Raw genomic sequence first — 14,702 nt, 5'->3', positions numbered from 1 at the left:
GGCTTTCATTAGCATCCATCACAGGTCAGGGATCATCAGAGTCAAATTCTGGCTCAAACATGGCCGGAGGCGAGAAAAGTATATTCTTATCAGCACAATTTCCTTTATTTACAGTCTCCCATCCTGGTGAAAAATGAACAATACTTAATCTTTGTGGTGTCAATTTAGAATTTTTCTCTTTCAACGCAAAGGCTTTGTCCAAACTGTCCTCACTGCTGTAGATTTCGAGGTCCATTCAGACTAGCTCTCTTCCCAGCCCCACAAGGACCTTCTGTATTTCTGGTCTTCAGTTCAAACACATTATTTTGTGGTAATAAAGACAGAATAGCATGCACTTTTAAATAAAAATGCAAATCTTTGTTTATTCCAAATCAGGTTGTAGTGGTCTTCCTGAAACAGCACTTTGGATATCCTATGTTAGCATTTAGATTACATATACAACCTTTTCTTCTTGAAGCCTCCAACACAATATTAACTCTCCAGACGTTCTGGTGTAATTAAATAACTTCCCACTTCTTTAGATAAAAAAAAAAAGATTTATTGAACATCTCTCCAAAAATATTGAAATGTGCTCTGCTTTGGTATCAACTAATGTACATTAATAATAAACAAATTATTTGACAACAGTTTGTGCTAAAAGTCAAGCACCGGAAAACAAGCATAGCACAGACTCTATGCCTTACAGTGAAAAGCAGCATAGCATTTACAGCTCCTATGACACATTGTATTTATGTAGGAGGAACAGAATGAACAAGATGCTGATATTAGCATGGCAAACAATATATACAAACCAAACTCATCCCGTGAAAAAAAGATTTTATAAGGTAAAGTACTTTGTTCCTTTATAAAAGTATTTTTTTATGGGAGTTATCACTTTCAATTCAAAGTTGCAAGATATGTCAGACTTTAAAACAACTAAACAGGCAGATGCTTTGAAAAGTGTGGAAATATATGAACAGACCAATAACCATACTTTGGTGATATAACAATGAGAAAGACTTTAAAACCAGTGTTTTAAACTTAAGTTTTTCAGCAGCAATGACCACCACATCTTTTCTTGGAAAGTGGTTGCAATCTTTAGGTAATTGTTAATGGTGAGTTGCACTTTTTATAGCACAATATGGTACTGAATTATTTAAAATAATTCAATCTCTAATATGAGTACATTTAGTAAGTGGGGATTCATTCATCCATCCATCCATCCATCCATCCATCTTCTATAACTTCTTTCATATAGGGTAATGGGGGAACTGGTGCCTATCTCCAGCTGTCTATGGGCAGGAGGCGGGCTACACCTTGGACAGGTCGCCAGTGCATTGCAGGGCACACAGAAATACACAGGACAAACAACAATCCACACACTAATTCACACCTAAGGGCAATTTAGTGAGACCAATTAACCTAACAGTCATGTTTTTGGACTTTGGAAGGAAGAGAACCTACGAATGCACAAGGAGAACATGCAAACTCCTTGCAGAAAGACCCCCGGCCGGGAGTCAAACCTAGGACCTTTTTGCTGCAAGGCAACAGTTCTACCAACTGCGCAACCATGCAGTCACCCCAACAATCCCCCAAAAATAAATGTAACAAGGTATTACATTTATATTTTATTGTTTGTCAGTTGATCAGAATTTTTAGGACATCCCACTTAGTTATTTATGACCTTCTGTCTTCTTGGGGCAATAATATGACGTGACACAGAGGCCCTTTTGTTTTAGCCACATGGTCGCTATGGTGGACCAGGACCTATATTTATCTCCATAATGCACAGTGAGTAGAATGGTAAGGGAAGTAAAACAATCTCCAGAGGTCACTGTAAGAATCAGCATCTTTAGTTCACTATGTTACCCTAACAACCATTAATTTCTAGCTACATACCAAAAAGTTGTTTAGGTTAACGAAAACTATCTTTCCACTATCCCCTGAAAGGCAATCTGTTCACAGCCACCCAGGTTATTTACATTCTAGGAAACCATGGAAGGACACAAACACTGGATCCATAATGTATTTATGGACTGTCAACAATAATTAAAACCATGCCCGCAGCATCACAATTCAAATCTTAAATACATTTCACAATAAAAGCAACAAAAGAACATAAGGACCTTAGGGGCATCAAAGTAAAACAAGAGGATAAAACATGTCTCTTTGTTTGAAAGTCATGTCAGAAAAAAAGCCTTTTTTTGTCCTACCAACGCAAATAAACTCTTCAGGGACTTTACCTGAAACTCTGTGCTTTGGTCAGATAAGACCAAGATTTAACTTTTTAGCAATAAACACCCAAGATGGTGAAGGGACTGTGATGTAAAGAGATATGTAGAGGAAAATGGTCAAAGATCATCCTCTCTGCATGCTTCAAAAGGGTGGCATGTTAATGAAGACCAAGGGCATCCCTGCTGGCAAGGGTGGGTTGTACAATACATGTGGCACCTTATTTTATTGAAAACAATCCTTCCTTACCATGAATTCTTCCCACACTGAAAAAGTGTACTCAAATTAAAGGTTGATTTTTTCAATATTTACCAATGTGAAATAATCCTGCTGAGACAAAAGATGAATTTGTATTAAGGCTTTTTACACATTTTTACCAGGGGTGCTAACAAATGTTGCCTGCGCTGTATATCCTGGGACTTCCCACACAATGTTGACTTACCCTGCTTAAATTCTCAGTGAGTCAAACTGTCAGCAAGTTTACTGACTGGAACACTTTTTTCAGACGATCTTCTTATGAAGCCCAGGCTGAGTAATGCAGCAGTGTTTTGTAAAAGTGGTATGAACTGCTGCTTTATGTGAGAGACTTCCTTTCTGCTGTAGAGTTGTGCCGTCTGTGACTGACCCAGGACAGTGTGCTGGCTCATTAACATGAATTAACAAAATAATAAGTTCACTCCAGCAGACTAAGGAGAATATGAGACTAGTATCATATCATTAGGCAAAAAAGCAGAGGGAATTCAATGTAATAACAGTGGTTTAGTCTGTTGTCTGGCTCTTTCCACTGGGTCAGATCATTTTCATTAGCTTAAAAAAAATAGGTGGGTCTTTAGGCTTTTTGTTTTTCATAAAAAATGTTAAATATGCTGCTAAAATTGTTCTATACAATTGTAGTAAAACCAACAGTTTTATCAAGACGATTATCATGATAGTCTGCATAAAATAAAAGCCAATGACAACCCATATGGGTGTCCAGGCCCATACTTGTCTCCATGTTTTCTTTCCACATATTGAAAAAAATGAAATGGGAAGATCACGTGGAGTCAGAAACTGAATTTGAATTGCTCAGTCTGAATCTGTATTTGCGTAAATTAAATTAAATGCATTCATATAAAAATGAATTTCACCAAATTCTTACCCAAACTATAACCTTTATTCCAAAAAAAAAAAAACGATGGGGATAGAAAACAACTATGTGAGCCAATGAATATTCCTCCTGTCATTCCTAAACCTTATTCTACCATTTCTCCAATTAATGTGCAATATACTACCACAGTGTGGATGCATTACTAATAGCCCTGTTGCACCAGAGGAACTTTAATGTCCTCATCATGCTACAACAGTGGTGCTACATAAATGAAAAGTCACTAATTAGAACCAGGTTCAGTTTGATGCAGGTTGAAGTCCTAAAATGAAATTCCAGCAAATTAAAGCTTAAAAGATCAAAGGTCTAAAATAATTTATACAGTATTTTTTTTTTAGCCTCAAACTTATTGTGAAAGACTTACATATAAGTAGCAACACTTTAAAATACTTTGGGTCATAAACACCCAGGTTTTTCTACTGCTCTTGCAATTGCTGTAAGTAACAAATCAATAGAAACATACAACTGAGTTCTTCCTCTTCTTCAAAGCACATTAGGCCCATTCTTTTTAATATAACAATGCTTCATAAAATCTTTTTTAAATTTCATATTTTCTGCAGATTAACACAAGTCCAAAGTTCTACATGTTCACTGTTGTAGATTTTTTGCTCATGTTATCCAGAGGTATTTCTTGGTTTCCCTTTTAACCAGTCTATCATCAGGACCAACCAAGGCAGCGATGATGCCACTGAGCTGCTTTAAATCCCCCCGTAGAGGCATGTTGGTCCTCTTAGAGCCTCTGCAGCACCACCTCCCTTATTATTTATGAGTTTTAGCAAAGGGACTTGGACATTTCACAGCAATAGCCGACTATCAGCCATCAAATTGGGCTACTAGTGATACCACAATCACAGGTTGGTTGTCAGAAGAGGGAGCTTTGGTGAGGTCAATGGTCGGTTCACAGGACAGGCCCAGCTGGGGCACTGTGTTGGCTGGTTGACCCAGAGAGGCAACCATAAATAACAAATTGTTGGTTTGGCGGGGACCGGTCATTGCTACCCCCTTCATAGCCTTGGTAGCAGCCTTGGAGGAGGTCTTCAAGCTGGAGCCTCCACGAGGAGCTTCACAGTGCAGGATGGCTTGGAAACATCTGTAAAACTGCGGCAAGCATACAAACACAGTTAGATATTTGTTGAGAGTGTTTACAAAGTATCTACAGAAATAAGGCATCTCTAGCTTGGTCTCAACACCCTGAACATAGTACAGTAGATATGTTCTGTACAGTAAATAGATTTGACTCAGTTTTGTCCAAAGTAGCTTCTACAAAAATATTGTTAAATTGCATATTATTTGCATGCTGGTTTCCGCTACTCATTTTTCAACCTCTGGGCAAAATATATTTGATTATGAAAGCTGTCTGCTTTGTTACTTCTTATTACTCATTATTACTTCTTCATTGGGATAATTGTGTCACCTGCTTTTCATAGCAAAATAAAACACCCATGGAAACAAATTACTTCATACCCAATTAGTCAGCTAATGACATTCGCCATGAGAAGAGCAAAATCAGGTGTAAGTGTATGCTTTTATTACATAGAAGAGTGTGGTTGAAAAATGTCTAAAATAGAAGCAGGCTTCTTATTATTTTTATTAAAAACACCTCAAACGGCACATTTATTTATGTACTATTAGTATGCATTTTCAGTGGGTGTTAATATGTATCACAATGGACTTTTGTCAGCAGAATTTTAAGTGAGTTTTTGACTTGCCTTTCATTGATGTCAGAAGACAGGCCATGGAAAAATAATGCTCCCACATTACCATCCTATGCATTTAACACTGTACCGAGCTAAGTTTAGTCACCAGATAAACCAGCCTGCCACAGATATTTAGGACAGGTCAAAAGATTCCAACACATGAAACTGAAAATGAAATTGAGGCCATGATTAATAATTACCCAACCACTTGAGGCCAGTTGATCTTCTAATGTGACAAAAAAAGCCACTGATGTCATGGAGAAATTTCGTATTTATCCTTTACACAGAGGAACACTGTGAATTCCACCCCACTGATCTCCAGTAAACACAAACATTTCCTAATGAGAGCATATTAACAAGCAACACACATACTTAAAAAACCTGAGAGGACATAATGCTCCACAAAACCTTCTTAATTTCTTTACGTTTAGACCCACGTGTTCATCAAGATGCCAGCAATCATTTCCACTGTATGTTGTCAACTGTGATACAAATCACACCTGCTCTCACTCATACAGCTCTGGCATATCAGCTCTGATGCTGATTCTGATGGTACAGGCATGTAGTCAATGAAATGCCGCTCATAAAAAGGTACAGGTAGGGGACTGAACTCGAAACCGATTTCAAAGAACACAAGCATAAATAGTGGCATTTTTTGCACCTTCAGGGCATAATTGTGGATATAGCATTACCGGATAACTTTCAGGATGTTTGACCAAACTAATCATGGCAAAACATTTTGTCAAGAGTAGCTAAACCCCTGATAAGGTAGAGAACAGAAAGCAACTTTTCAGAGCAGGATCAGACCAAACAGGACTGTTAAAAGACTGGACTGAGAAAGACTTAGAAGGAGAAGATTTTATTCTTGTCCAGTAAGTAGAAACTTTTATGTTCAACTGTGGATTGTTTATATGTTGTATAGCTGGGATATATGGCTTAAAAAAAGGAAATAAAGATGTCTCTGAGCACACTGTGGGGAGTTTTTGCATTTACCTGTCCATACACATGGGGGATGTTGAGGTGATTTGATACCTGTGTAAAGTTATACAAGTCCTTCTTTTACTACTTTTTGGACTTTTAGTTTGCTGTATGACTATATGATGAAGGGTATTCAGGAATTACAGGCTTTCGAGGTTCATATAGCACCAAATTCCAACATTTGTAATGTGAGGTATTACTGGTTTAACATGTGTTTTCTTGACATTTGGAAATAACTAACAAATACTGCTTTCTAATCTTTCTAGTGCAACAATATTCATGTGTACATCTTCTGATAATGATATATCATGCAGTGTTATTTCCTAAAATTATTTATGTCCATTGCAGATTCACATTGAAAGTAGTATTATAGTTTAACCAAAATGTTTTTTTAGACTGGAGTAGCATTTTGGCGCAGTCCAGCCAGATGACTAACTTGAATCTGACAGAGAATCTGTGAAAGGGGCTATCGATTAGGGTGATGGCAAAGAGAGCTTGAACTTTGACTTGGAGTTTATTACCAAAGATAAATAATCAAAATACCAGTGCTAAACTAAATACAAAAAATATTTGTATTATTTTGTATGAAAGATATCTTATTTATGTTTTTTTTTTCATGTATAAAGTGATCCACTGTGATAATTTTATTAGATGTCCCAAGAACCAGATTAACACATTGGGGTGATCGGGCTTTTTCCGTGGCAGCACCCCGACTCTGGAACAACCTCCCTTTAGACCTCCGATTAACCACTGATCTGAGAATTTTTAATAAGTTTAAGACTCATCTTTTTAGACAGGCTTTTCATACCATGTAGTGGAACGGTATTTCCCTTATTTGTCTTTTATTGTTATTCTTGTGTATTTCTTTTGTCTTGTAACTTTTGTTCTATTTTTGATGTAATTTTTATTGTATAGTGCTTTTGTGATGGAAATTCTTTTGCTTTCAGTACCAGACGAAAGGACATTCCACTTCAAGGTCACGATGCAGCTATATTGAAGATGGTCTGTTCTGATGCTAATGATTGGTATTGCAAGTATTTTATTACTCTTGTGTTCATTTGGGGAAAGGTACAGCAGAGACAATGTGTGGCTAATCTGACTAATTATGCCAATAATACTCATCAGCTGATTCGAAGAGAGATTCATCACTTTTCTGATTACCATGATCATGCTGATAGTGTCTGGTGGCAACTGATGCATCAAACTGTGAGGAAGATAAGAAATGACAGTTGCTATGTTTGTTATTTGATTTCACGTGCTATTAATGATCAACCATTTTTAGTACCTGTTCCTATTGATACTACTTTCTTTCCAGTTAGGCAACATAACCAGCTGGTGGAGGTTGTTTTTCCTTGGGTGAAGAATTATATTGTAAGGCAAAGCAGAAATGTAGATTTTCTAGTGAGACTAATTTAATATGTGCTACTACAGGAATTCTGTATAAATTTTGGGGTAATAGGAATCAGTAAGATATCCAGATGTAGGTACATATTTTTGTATTGCACAGGATGTAAACACACCTTATTTCCTTGGGAAGACAGAAGGTTGCAAAGCTATTATATCTGTTTCATGTGCTTTAATCAACAGACATAAATTTGAGTCATGTCCTATCAGAACTGCTGCTTATACTATTTCAGGATCTTTGGTCCCAGATCCCTTTGTGTTAACTCTTAATCTTACAGCCTTACCGAATGGAAGTAAGTTGTATGACCAGGCTGGTAAATTACCCAGGGTTCTTGTTACTTTTCCTAGAAGAGATGGGAACTCATGTCCTAAGAACATGGTTTGGATGTGTGGAAATAGTTTATATCTGTATCTGCCTGCTAATTGGTCTGGAGTATGTTATCTAGCTCACTTACTACCTACAGTCACAACTTATAATTCAATCAGCCCATTATTAGAGAGGAAGGTTTCAATGTTTTGACCACGGAGCAGCAAGCTCTTAGAACGATGAGTTTGCAAAATAAACTGGCTTTGGATTATCTGTTGATGGTTTTGAAGAATTTTCCTTTAGTTGTGATTATCTTGTAATCAGAAGAAAGGAGTTGTAATGGAAATTCTTTTATTAAGTGTTCCAAAGTGTGTGACCTTTAGGTTACCTGACTCCTCAGAACATCTGTGTTAGAGGAAGAAGCTGTAAAGCCATTATCAGAAGTTTAATGGTTAAAACCTATGCTTTAGGGTGATGTGTCAGGAAGAGCAGATGGGTATGTTCCTAGATAACTTTGTCACCTCTGAACCCGAGGAGGGTCTAGGTCATAAAACACAGACTCTTTGAAGTTGAGATAACACTGTCATGTTTGGTATAAATACTGTATGTAAATGTTGATCGGGGCTCTGCTTCACTGACTAACCTCAGTGACAGAGTCTTCAAACGCTTAATGCCTTTGAATAAAACTTATAAAGACAAAGTCCGGATTTTCTCTTGTTGTGAATCAACTTCTATCCACTTTGATAAGAAAATTCCACTACACTTTGTTCAACTTTGTTGGTTGTTGATAAGCACTATATAAATCAGTCAATCAATTATCTGGAAAACAGCCCAGCCATAACTTATAAAATAAGGCTCAGGGGTTTTGATGTGAGGGGTGTGTGGCAGGAGTAGAGAGATGCTGCTGTCTGGACTGGTGAAGCTCCTGAAGTTACAACTTTGGGGTTTATGAGGAAGGTATGTATCTCGGTGATGGCAATATCAAGGACAATGAGTTTGAAGCACAAAACCACAGACTTTTGTCTGCTGTTAAGTTAGTTTATGGTTGGATATTGGATTTGTGCTCTGCAGATTCAGCCAGGTCCTTCTACCGTTAGATCTAATTCAGGCTGTCTGATTATGGGCAGCTGCTCTCTGCCTGCTCCCTCCTCCTGCAGACAGCGGTTCACTTAAAGACCGTCAATAAATTTCCAAACCAAACATGCTGTCTCATAGTGGTATTGTTTTTGTGTGTTTTGGAGGAAATGTATGTATTTCCGAATAGCTGATTTTATATGTGGTCGGCTGATTAAGGATGTTATTAAATACAGCTCGAGCTGCCTGCATATAATTCAGAAAACTGATGTGTCCTTTTCCTTCTCTTGCAGCCATCATTGTTTATGATTTATAAAGGGAAAACTTATATTTTGGTTTGACCTGGTCCAGCCATTGTGGTCATCAATATTATTGTAGTCACTTTTGAGTTTTATAAATTTTTTTCTGCACTATCTCAGCAAAACCCTTCTCATTTCTTATGGTCCCATGGTTAATCAGTGAACAGCAGTCTGTTTACATCACATATGGTCCCCATTCAGCACCGCTCAGGAGCAGGCTCAGGAGCAGGGATGAAAAAAGTAGGTACTGGTATGGAAAACACGGTCATGGAAAGGCTCGCAAAGCAAGCCAAGTGGAGTTGAATAGGGCCAAATTGAGCCAGTGGAAAAGGGGCAAAAGTAAGTTGTAACCCTCCTGCCACTGAATCTTTCTGCATGTTCACAACATCTGGCAGCCTGGCTTACTTGTGATAACTTGTGATTACTTATTATAACCATCAGGTGCCCTCTTTTCTAGTTCTTGGGAGTTTCACACCTGGAAGTTGTCAGAGATGGTCTAGACCAATAGAACGAACTGGGGAGAAATTCTATAAATGAGTAATTATGTATGGATCACGTTTAAATATAGCTATAGCCTGCTATTGGCCCCTAGGCTACTCCAGGGAAACAAACTGAATATAGGGAACCTAATTTTCACTGTTTTTCAAACTTTCATTACTCATAGTCATATTGGTGTCCCAGAAACGAAATGGGATTTGGTAGCTCCCCTAAATTATGTGCTACCAGTGACCCAGAAGACTGTGTGACATAGGTTAGCGACGCATAACCACCTATAAGCCTGGGGCTGTCATACTTTTTACATACATTCAAGATTAATCTAGGTCAAGAGATCTGAAACTGGATACCTGTGGATGGGTGGGGGGTTGTAGCAACTGACAGGGCAGTGGATGTCCAAAGGAAAATTATGTAGTGGAGCTTAGTTGAATAAGCCAAATAAAAAAAATAAAAAAAACACTGCAAAAGTCCTGACCTGAATAATTTATTCATAAGATGGGAGAAGAGTCCCGAAAGTTGGGGGTGAAGCAGCAGTGGCAGCAGCTGTGTCCATGGTGTTTTGTGCTGCTACAGAGCAGCTGTGGAAAAACATAACTCTTCAGAGATTCGTGATACAAAAGTTTGATAATAAAAGCTGAGGAAACAAAGTGTGCTAAAATGGATCAAAGTGTACTCTTCCTTTTCCAAAATTGTTCTCATTAAAATAGATTGCACAAAAGGAGTGTGATGACTACATTAAAAACACAAAATGGGCAAAAGCACTGGACGGTTGGATGGTGGAACTGCTCTTCAGACTTACAAAGAGAACAATTTAGTCTGAATACTCTCCTCACCTTTTTATTCTCAATGCATTCCTTTCTTTGTGCTTTCAGTCAAGGTTATAAAAGGCTTTTCTCATCACTGTGCATGTCATTTTGTTTGCAATAGATCAGACCCACATACAGTGAACACTCCAGAGAACAGAATATGTAAATGATGTTTATTGTGACAAAGATTATCAGGAACGTAACAGATTATTCTCCAATTGTATGGGAAGAAGGGAAGAGCACTGGTGAAAAATAGGGAACTGAATAATGTCGAACTAAGAACAAGGAATTAATGGAAACAAGAGAACAGCATACTAAATAGGTGTGGTCAGGTCGCCAGGGGAAGAGGCATTCAGGAGTCACTGGAGTCCACTGGCTTTATCTGAGATATGTGGAATGTAGGATGAATGCGAAGACTAGCAGGTAACTGAAGGCGAACAGCAGAGGGACTAATCACAGTCTCAATCTCATAGGGACCGATGAAACGAGGCGAAAGCTTTCCAGACATGGATTTGAGGGGTATATCACTTGCTGACATCCATACCATCTGTCCAGGCAGGTATTCAGGTGCAGGCTTGCGTTTCCGGTCAGCGAAACGTTTGTTCTGGTCAGCAGTGCGGTGCGAGGTTTGGATAGTCGAGTTCCAGATGGATCTGCAACGGTGGACATGTTGGTGGACTGTTGAAACCGTGATATCCTTTTCGTCGGCAGCCAACAGGGGTGGCTGATAACCAAGGGAAGCTTCAAAAGGTGAACGTCCAGTAGATGAAGAAACTGCATACTCCACCCAAGGTAGGTATGAGCACCAATCTGAGGGGTTTGTGGATGTGAGACATCATAAGGCAGATTCCAGCTGCTGATTTAATCTTTCGGTTTGACCATTAGACTGAGGGTGATAACTTGAGGTCAATGAAACCTTAGCTCCTAGAGCTAAACAAAACTGTTTCCAAACCTGCGAGATAAACTGTGGGCCTCGGTCGGACAAAATGTCCTGAGGGATACCATAAAGAAGAAACACATGTTTAGTGAGTAGTTTGGCTGTCTGTAGGGCTGATGGAAGCTTCCTGAGGGGAATGAGATGACATGCCTTAGAAAAACGGTCCACAATTGTGAGAACTGTTGTCATACCTGAGGAAGTCCAGTAACAAAATCCAATGCTATGTGAGACCAAGGTCAATTTGGGATGCTGAGGGGTTGAAGAAGACCTGCAGGTGACTGGTTACTGGACTTATATCTGGCACAAATTGACCAAGCTTGCACAAACTCTTTCACATCTTTATGCAGCGAGGGCCACCAAAACCTTCTTTGAACTAGTGCAATAGTTCTACTAACACCATGATGGGCAGAAAATGTTGCTCTGTGCAACCAATCGATTAGTCGGGAACGTACTTTAGATGGAACATAGATGCGGTTTGGCAGTCCATTGCCAGAGTCAGGTTCTTGTTATTGGGCCCTAAGAACAGTGTTCTCCATCTCCCACCTGAGTGCTCCAATCGTCCAACTGGGTGGCAGGATGGGAGCTGGTTCCTTCACGGAATCATCAGTGGCAAACTGTCTGGAGAGGGCATACGGCTTAGTGTTCTTAGGTCCGGGTCTGAAAGAAATGCATAAGTCAAAACGAGAGAAAAATAAAGACCACCGAGACTGGCGTGGGTTAAGTCTTTTAGCTGACTGGAGGTAGGCCAAGTTCTTATGATCAGTCTAGACTTGGATGGGATGCTCAGCCCCCTAAAGCCAGTGGCACCACTCCTCAAGGGCCAGTTTAATTCCTAGCAGTTCTCTGTCACCCACGTCATAGTTTCTCTCTGTATAACTAAACCTGCAGGAAAAAAGGCACAAGGATGAAGTCTCCCATCTTCTGAGTTCTGTGATAACACTGCCCCGACTCCAATATCAGAGGCGTCGACCTCCAGGATGAACTATCTTGAGGAATCCGGATGGAATAACATGGGGGCTTGGGAGAACTTTTCTTTGAGAGCTTGGAAAGCTGCTTCGGCTTCAGATGACCAGGAAAATGAGGACTTAGAGGACGTTAGTGCAGTCAGAGGTGCAGCAGTGAGACTATAATCCTTAATGAAACGTCTGTAAAAATGTGCAAAACCCATACAACGCTGAAATGATTTGCGAGAGTCAGGCACCGGCCATTCCAGTACTGCTTTTATTTGCTCTGGATCAGAACGTACCTGTCAACCCTCAAGGATGTAGCCCAGAAATGTGATGGAAGACTGATGAAACTCACACTTCTCGGCTTAACAAACAAGCGGTTCTCCAAAAGGCGCTGCAGTACTTGGCGAACATGCCTACGGTGCTCCTGAATGTCCTTCGAGTAGATCAATATGTCATCCAAGTATACGAAAACAAAAATGTTCAAAAAGCCTCTGGGCATGTCATTGACTAAAGCCTGGAACACAGCAGGAGCATGACATAGTCCAAAGGGCATGACCAAGTATTCAAAATGGCCTAACGGCGTCTTGAAAGCCGTCTTCCACTCATCCCCCTGGTGGATCCTGACCAGATGGTAAGCATTACGGAGATCTAACTTAGAGAATATAGTGGCACCATAAACCGGTTCGAAAGCTGAGGTGAGGAGAGGAAGTGGGTAATTATTCTCAACGGTGATTTGGTTTAAACCCCTAAAATCAATGCAAGGATGTAAAGAACCGTCCTTCTTCCCTACAAAGAAAAAGCCTGCCCCAAGTGGGGAGGATGAGGGCCAAATAATACCTGCAGACAAGGAGTCATTTATATAGTTCTTCATAGACTTTTGCTCTGGACGGGAGATGTTATAAAGTCTGCTAGTGGACAGAGGCGCACCGGGAAGAGGGTTGATCGCGCAATCATAGGGTCTGTGAGGTGGTAGGGACAGAGCCTTATTTTTACTAAAGACTCCCTTAAGATCATGGTATTCAAGGGGCACATGAGTAAGATCAATTAACTCGTACTCTTTCTTGGCCTGTTGAGGTTGACTAGGGGAAAAGGCAGATTGGAGAGAAGATGAGTGACAATTAGTGGACCAGGACTCAATACGACACGTAGACCAATCTAAATGCGGATTATGTTCTTGCAACCAGAGGAAACCTAAGACTAATCAGCCTTGAGATACAGGAAACACGAAAAAAAGATGTCTTCTCTCTATGATTGCCTGATAATAAAACTTCTACTGGTTTGGTTCGTTGAGTTATTTGCTGCAACTTCTTACCGTCTAGAGCTAGAACAGAACGTGGGGAATCAAGTAATTCAACTTCCATACCTGCCTGATTCACCAACTCTGAATCTACTAAATTCTGTTCACAGCCAGAATCTATCAATGCCAATAAGGTCATGGTATGCTGGTTCACTATGATAGTAGCAGGTGAGCTAAATCTGGGGGCTTTACAAATCTGAGCGTGGTCCACCAAACCCCCCTTCAAAGCCAGTGGACCCTGTCTTTTAATGGCCCGGGGCAGACAGGACAAGTTGCTACAAAATGATCTGAAGAACCACAGTAAAAATACTGCTTGGATAATCTGTGTCTCTGTCTCTCTTCTAAAGAAAGACGAGTATGTCCACCAGCATGGGTTAAGGTTCAGGAACTGGTTGCCAAGGTGGACACGGAACATAGGGTGGAAAATTACTCTTTAGCTGAGGTTTGTAGTTGGACCTTTCTGCTATGGCTCTCCTTCTCTCTCTAATTCTGTTGTCAACTCTGGTAGCTAAGGAAATAACTTCATCCAAGGTAGGGGGTTCATCAATCATGGCTAACTCATCCTTTAGTGAATCATCTAATGCGTGCAAAAAGGTAGTCTTTAAAGCTTCATTATTCCAGCCCGAGGTAGCTGTTATCGTACGAAATTCGATAGAAAACTCAGTAATGGGTCTGTGATGTTCTTTTAAGGCCCTCAACTGTCGGCCAGCACTAGACTTGTCTAACACAGGGGAAAAAGTCATTTTAAACTCCTTTACAAAATCTTCAAAAGTTCAACCAAATTCTCTGCAATCAGGAAACCGGGCCTCAGCCCACTGCAAAGCCTTGCCTGTCAATAATCCAATAACATAAGAAATCTTTACGCCATCATGGGGAAAGGAACGGGGGGGATTGGCTGAAAACCAGGGAGCACTGGAGCAAAAACCCCCCACAGCTGCCCACCTCTTTTCAGGATTAGGGGAAGTGACGTCACGAGAATGAGGTAGCTGTTGGGATACCGGTAATGTAATTGCGCCATCTATAGGTGTAGTGGACTGAGTTCCTAAGGTCTGTTGTGACATGGAGGCAATCTGCTATAGCTGTTGGTTAGTCTGGCGTTGTTG

General features: G+C 40.0%; 1 protein-coding gene across 1 annotated transcript in view; it reads right to left on the bottom strand.

The window, feature by feature from the left end:
* Positions 1-335: 335 nt before the first annotated feature.
* Positions 336-14,702, bottom strand: part of LOC124870549 (vertebrate ancient opsin-like) — a 132,467-nt gene continuing 118,100 nt past the window's right edge. The window contains exon 4 of the mRNA XM_047369301.1: positions 336-4,453. Within this exon, the coding sequence (XP_047225257.1) occupies positions 4,169-4,453 (285 nt within the window). The 3' untranslated portion in view covers positions 336-4,168. The remainder of the gene's footprint in view (positions 4,454-14,702) is intronic.

This window comes from Girardinichthys multiradiatus, chromosome 6, assembly GCF_021462225.1.
Source record: "Girardinichthys multiradiatus isolate DD_20200921_A chromosome 6, DD_fGirMul_XY1, whole genome shotgun sequence".
Taxonomy (NCBI): domain Eukaryota; kingdom Metazoa; phylum Chordata; class Actinopteri; order Cyprinodontiformes; family Goodeidae; genus Girardinichthys; species Girardinichthys multiradiatus.
Note: the sequence above shows the minus strand (reverse complement) of the source record. Positions and strands in the feature narration are given on the sequence as shown.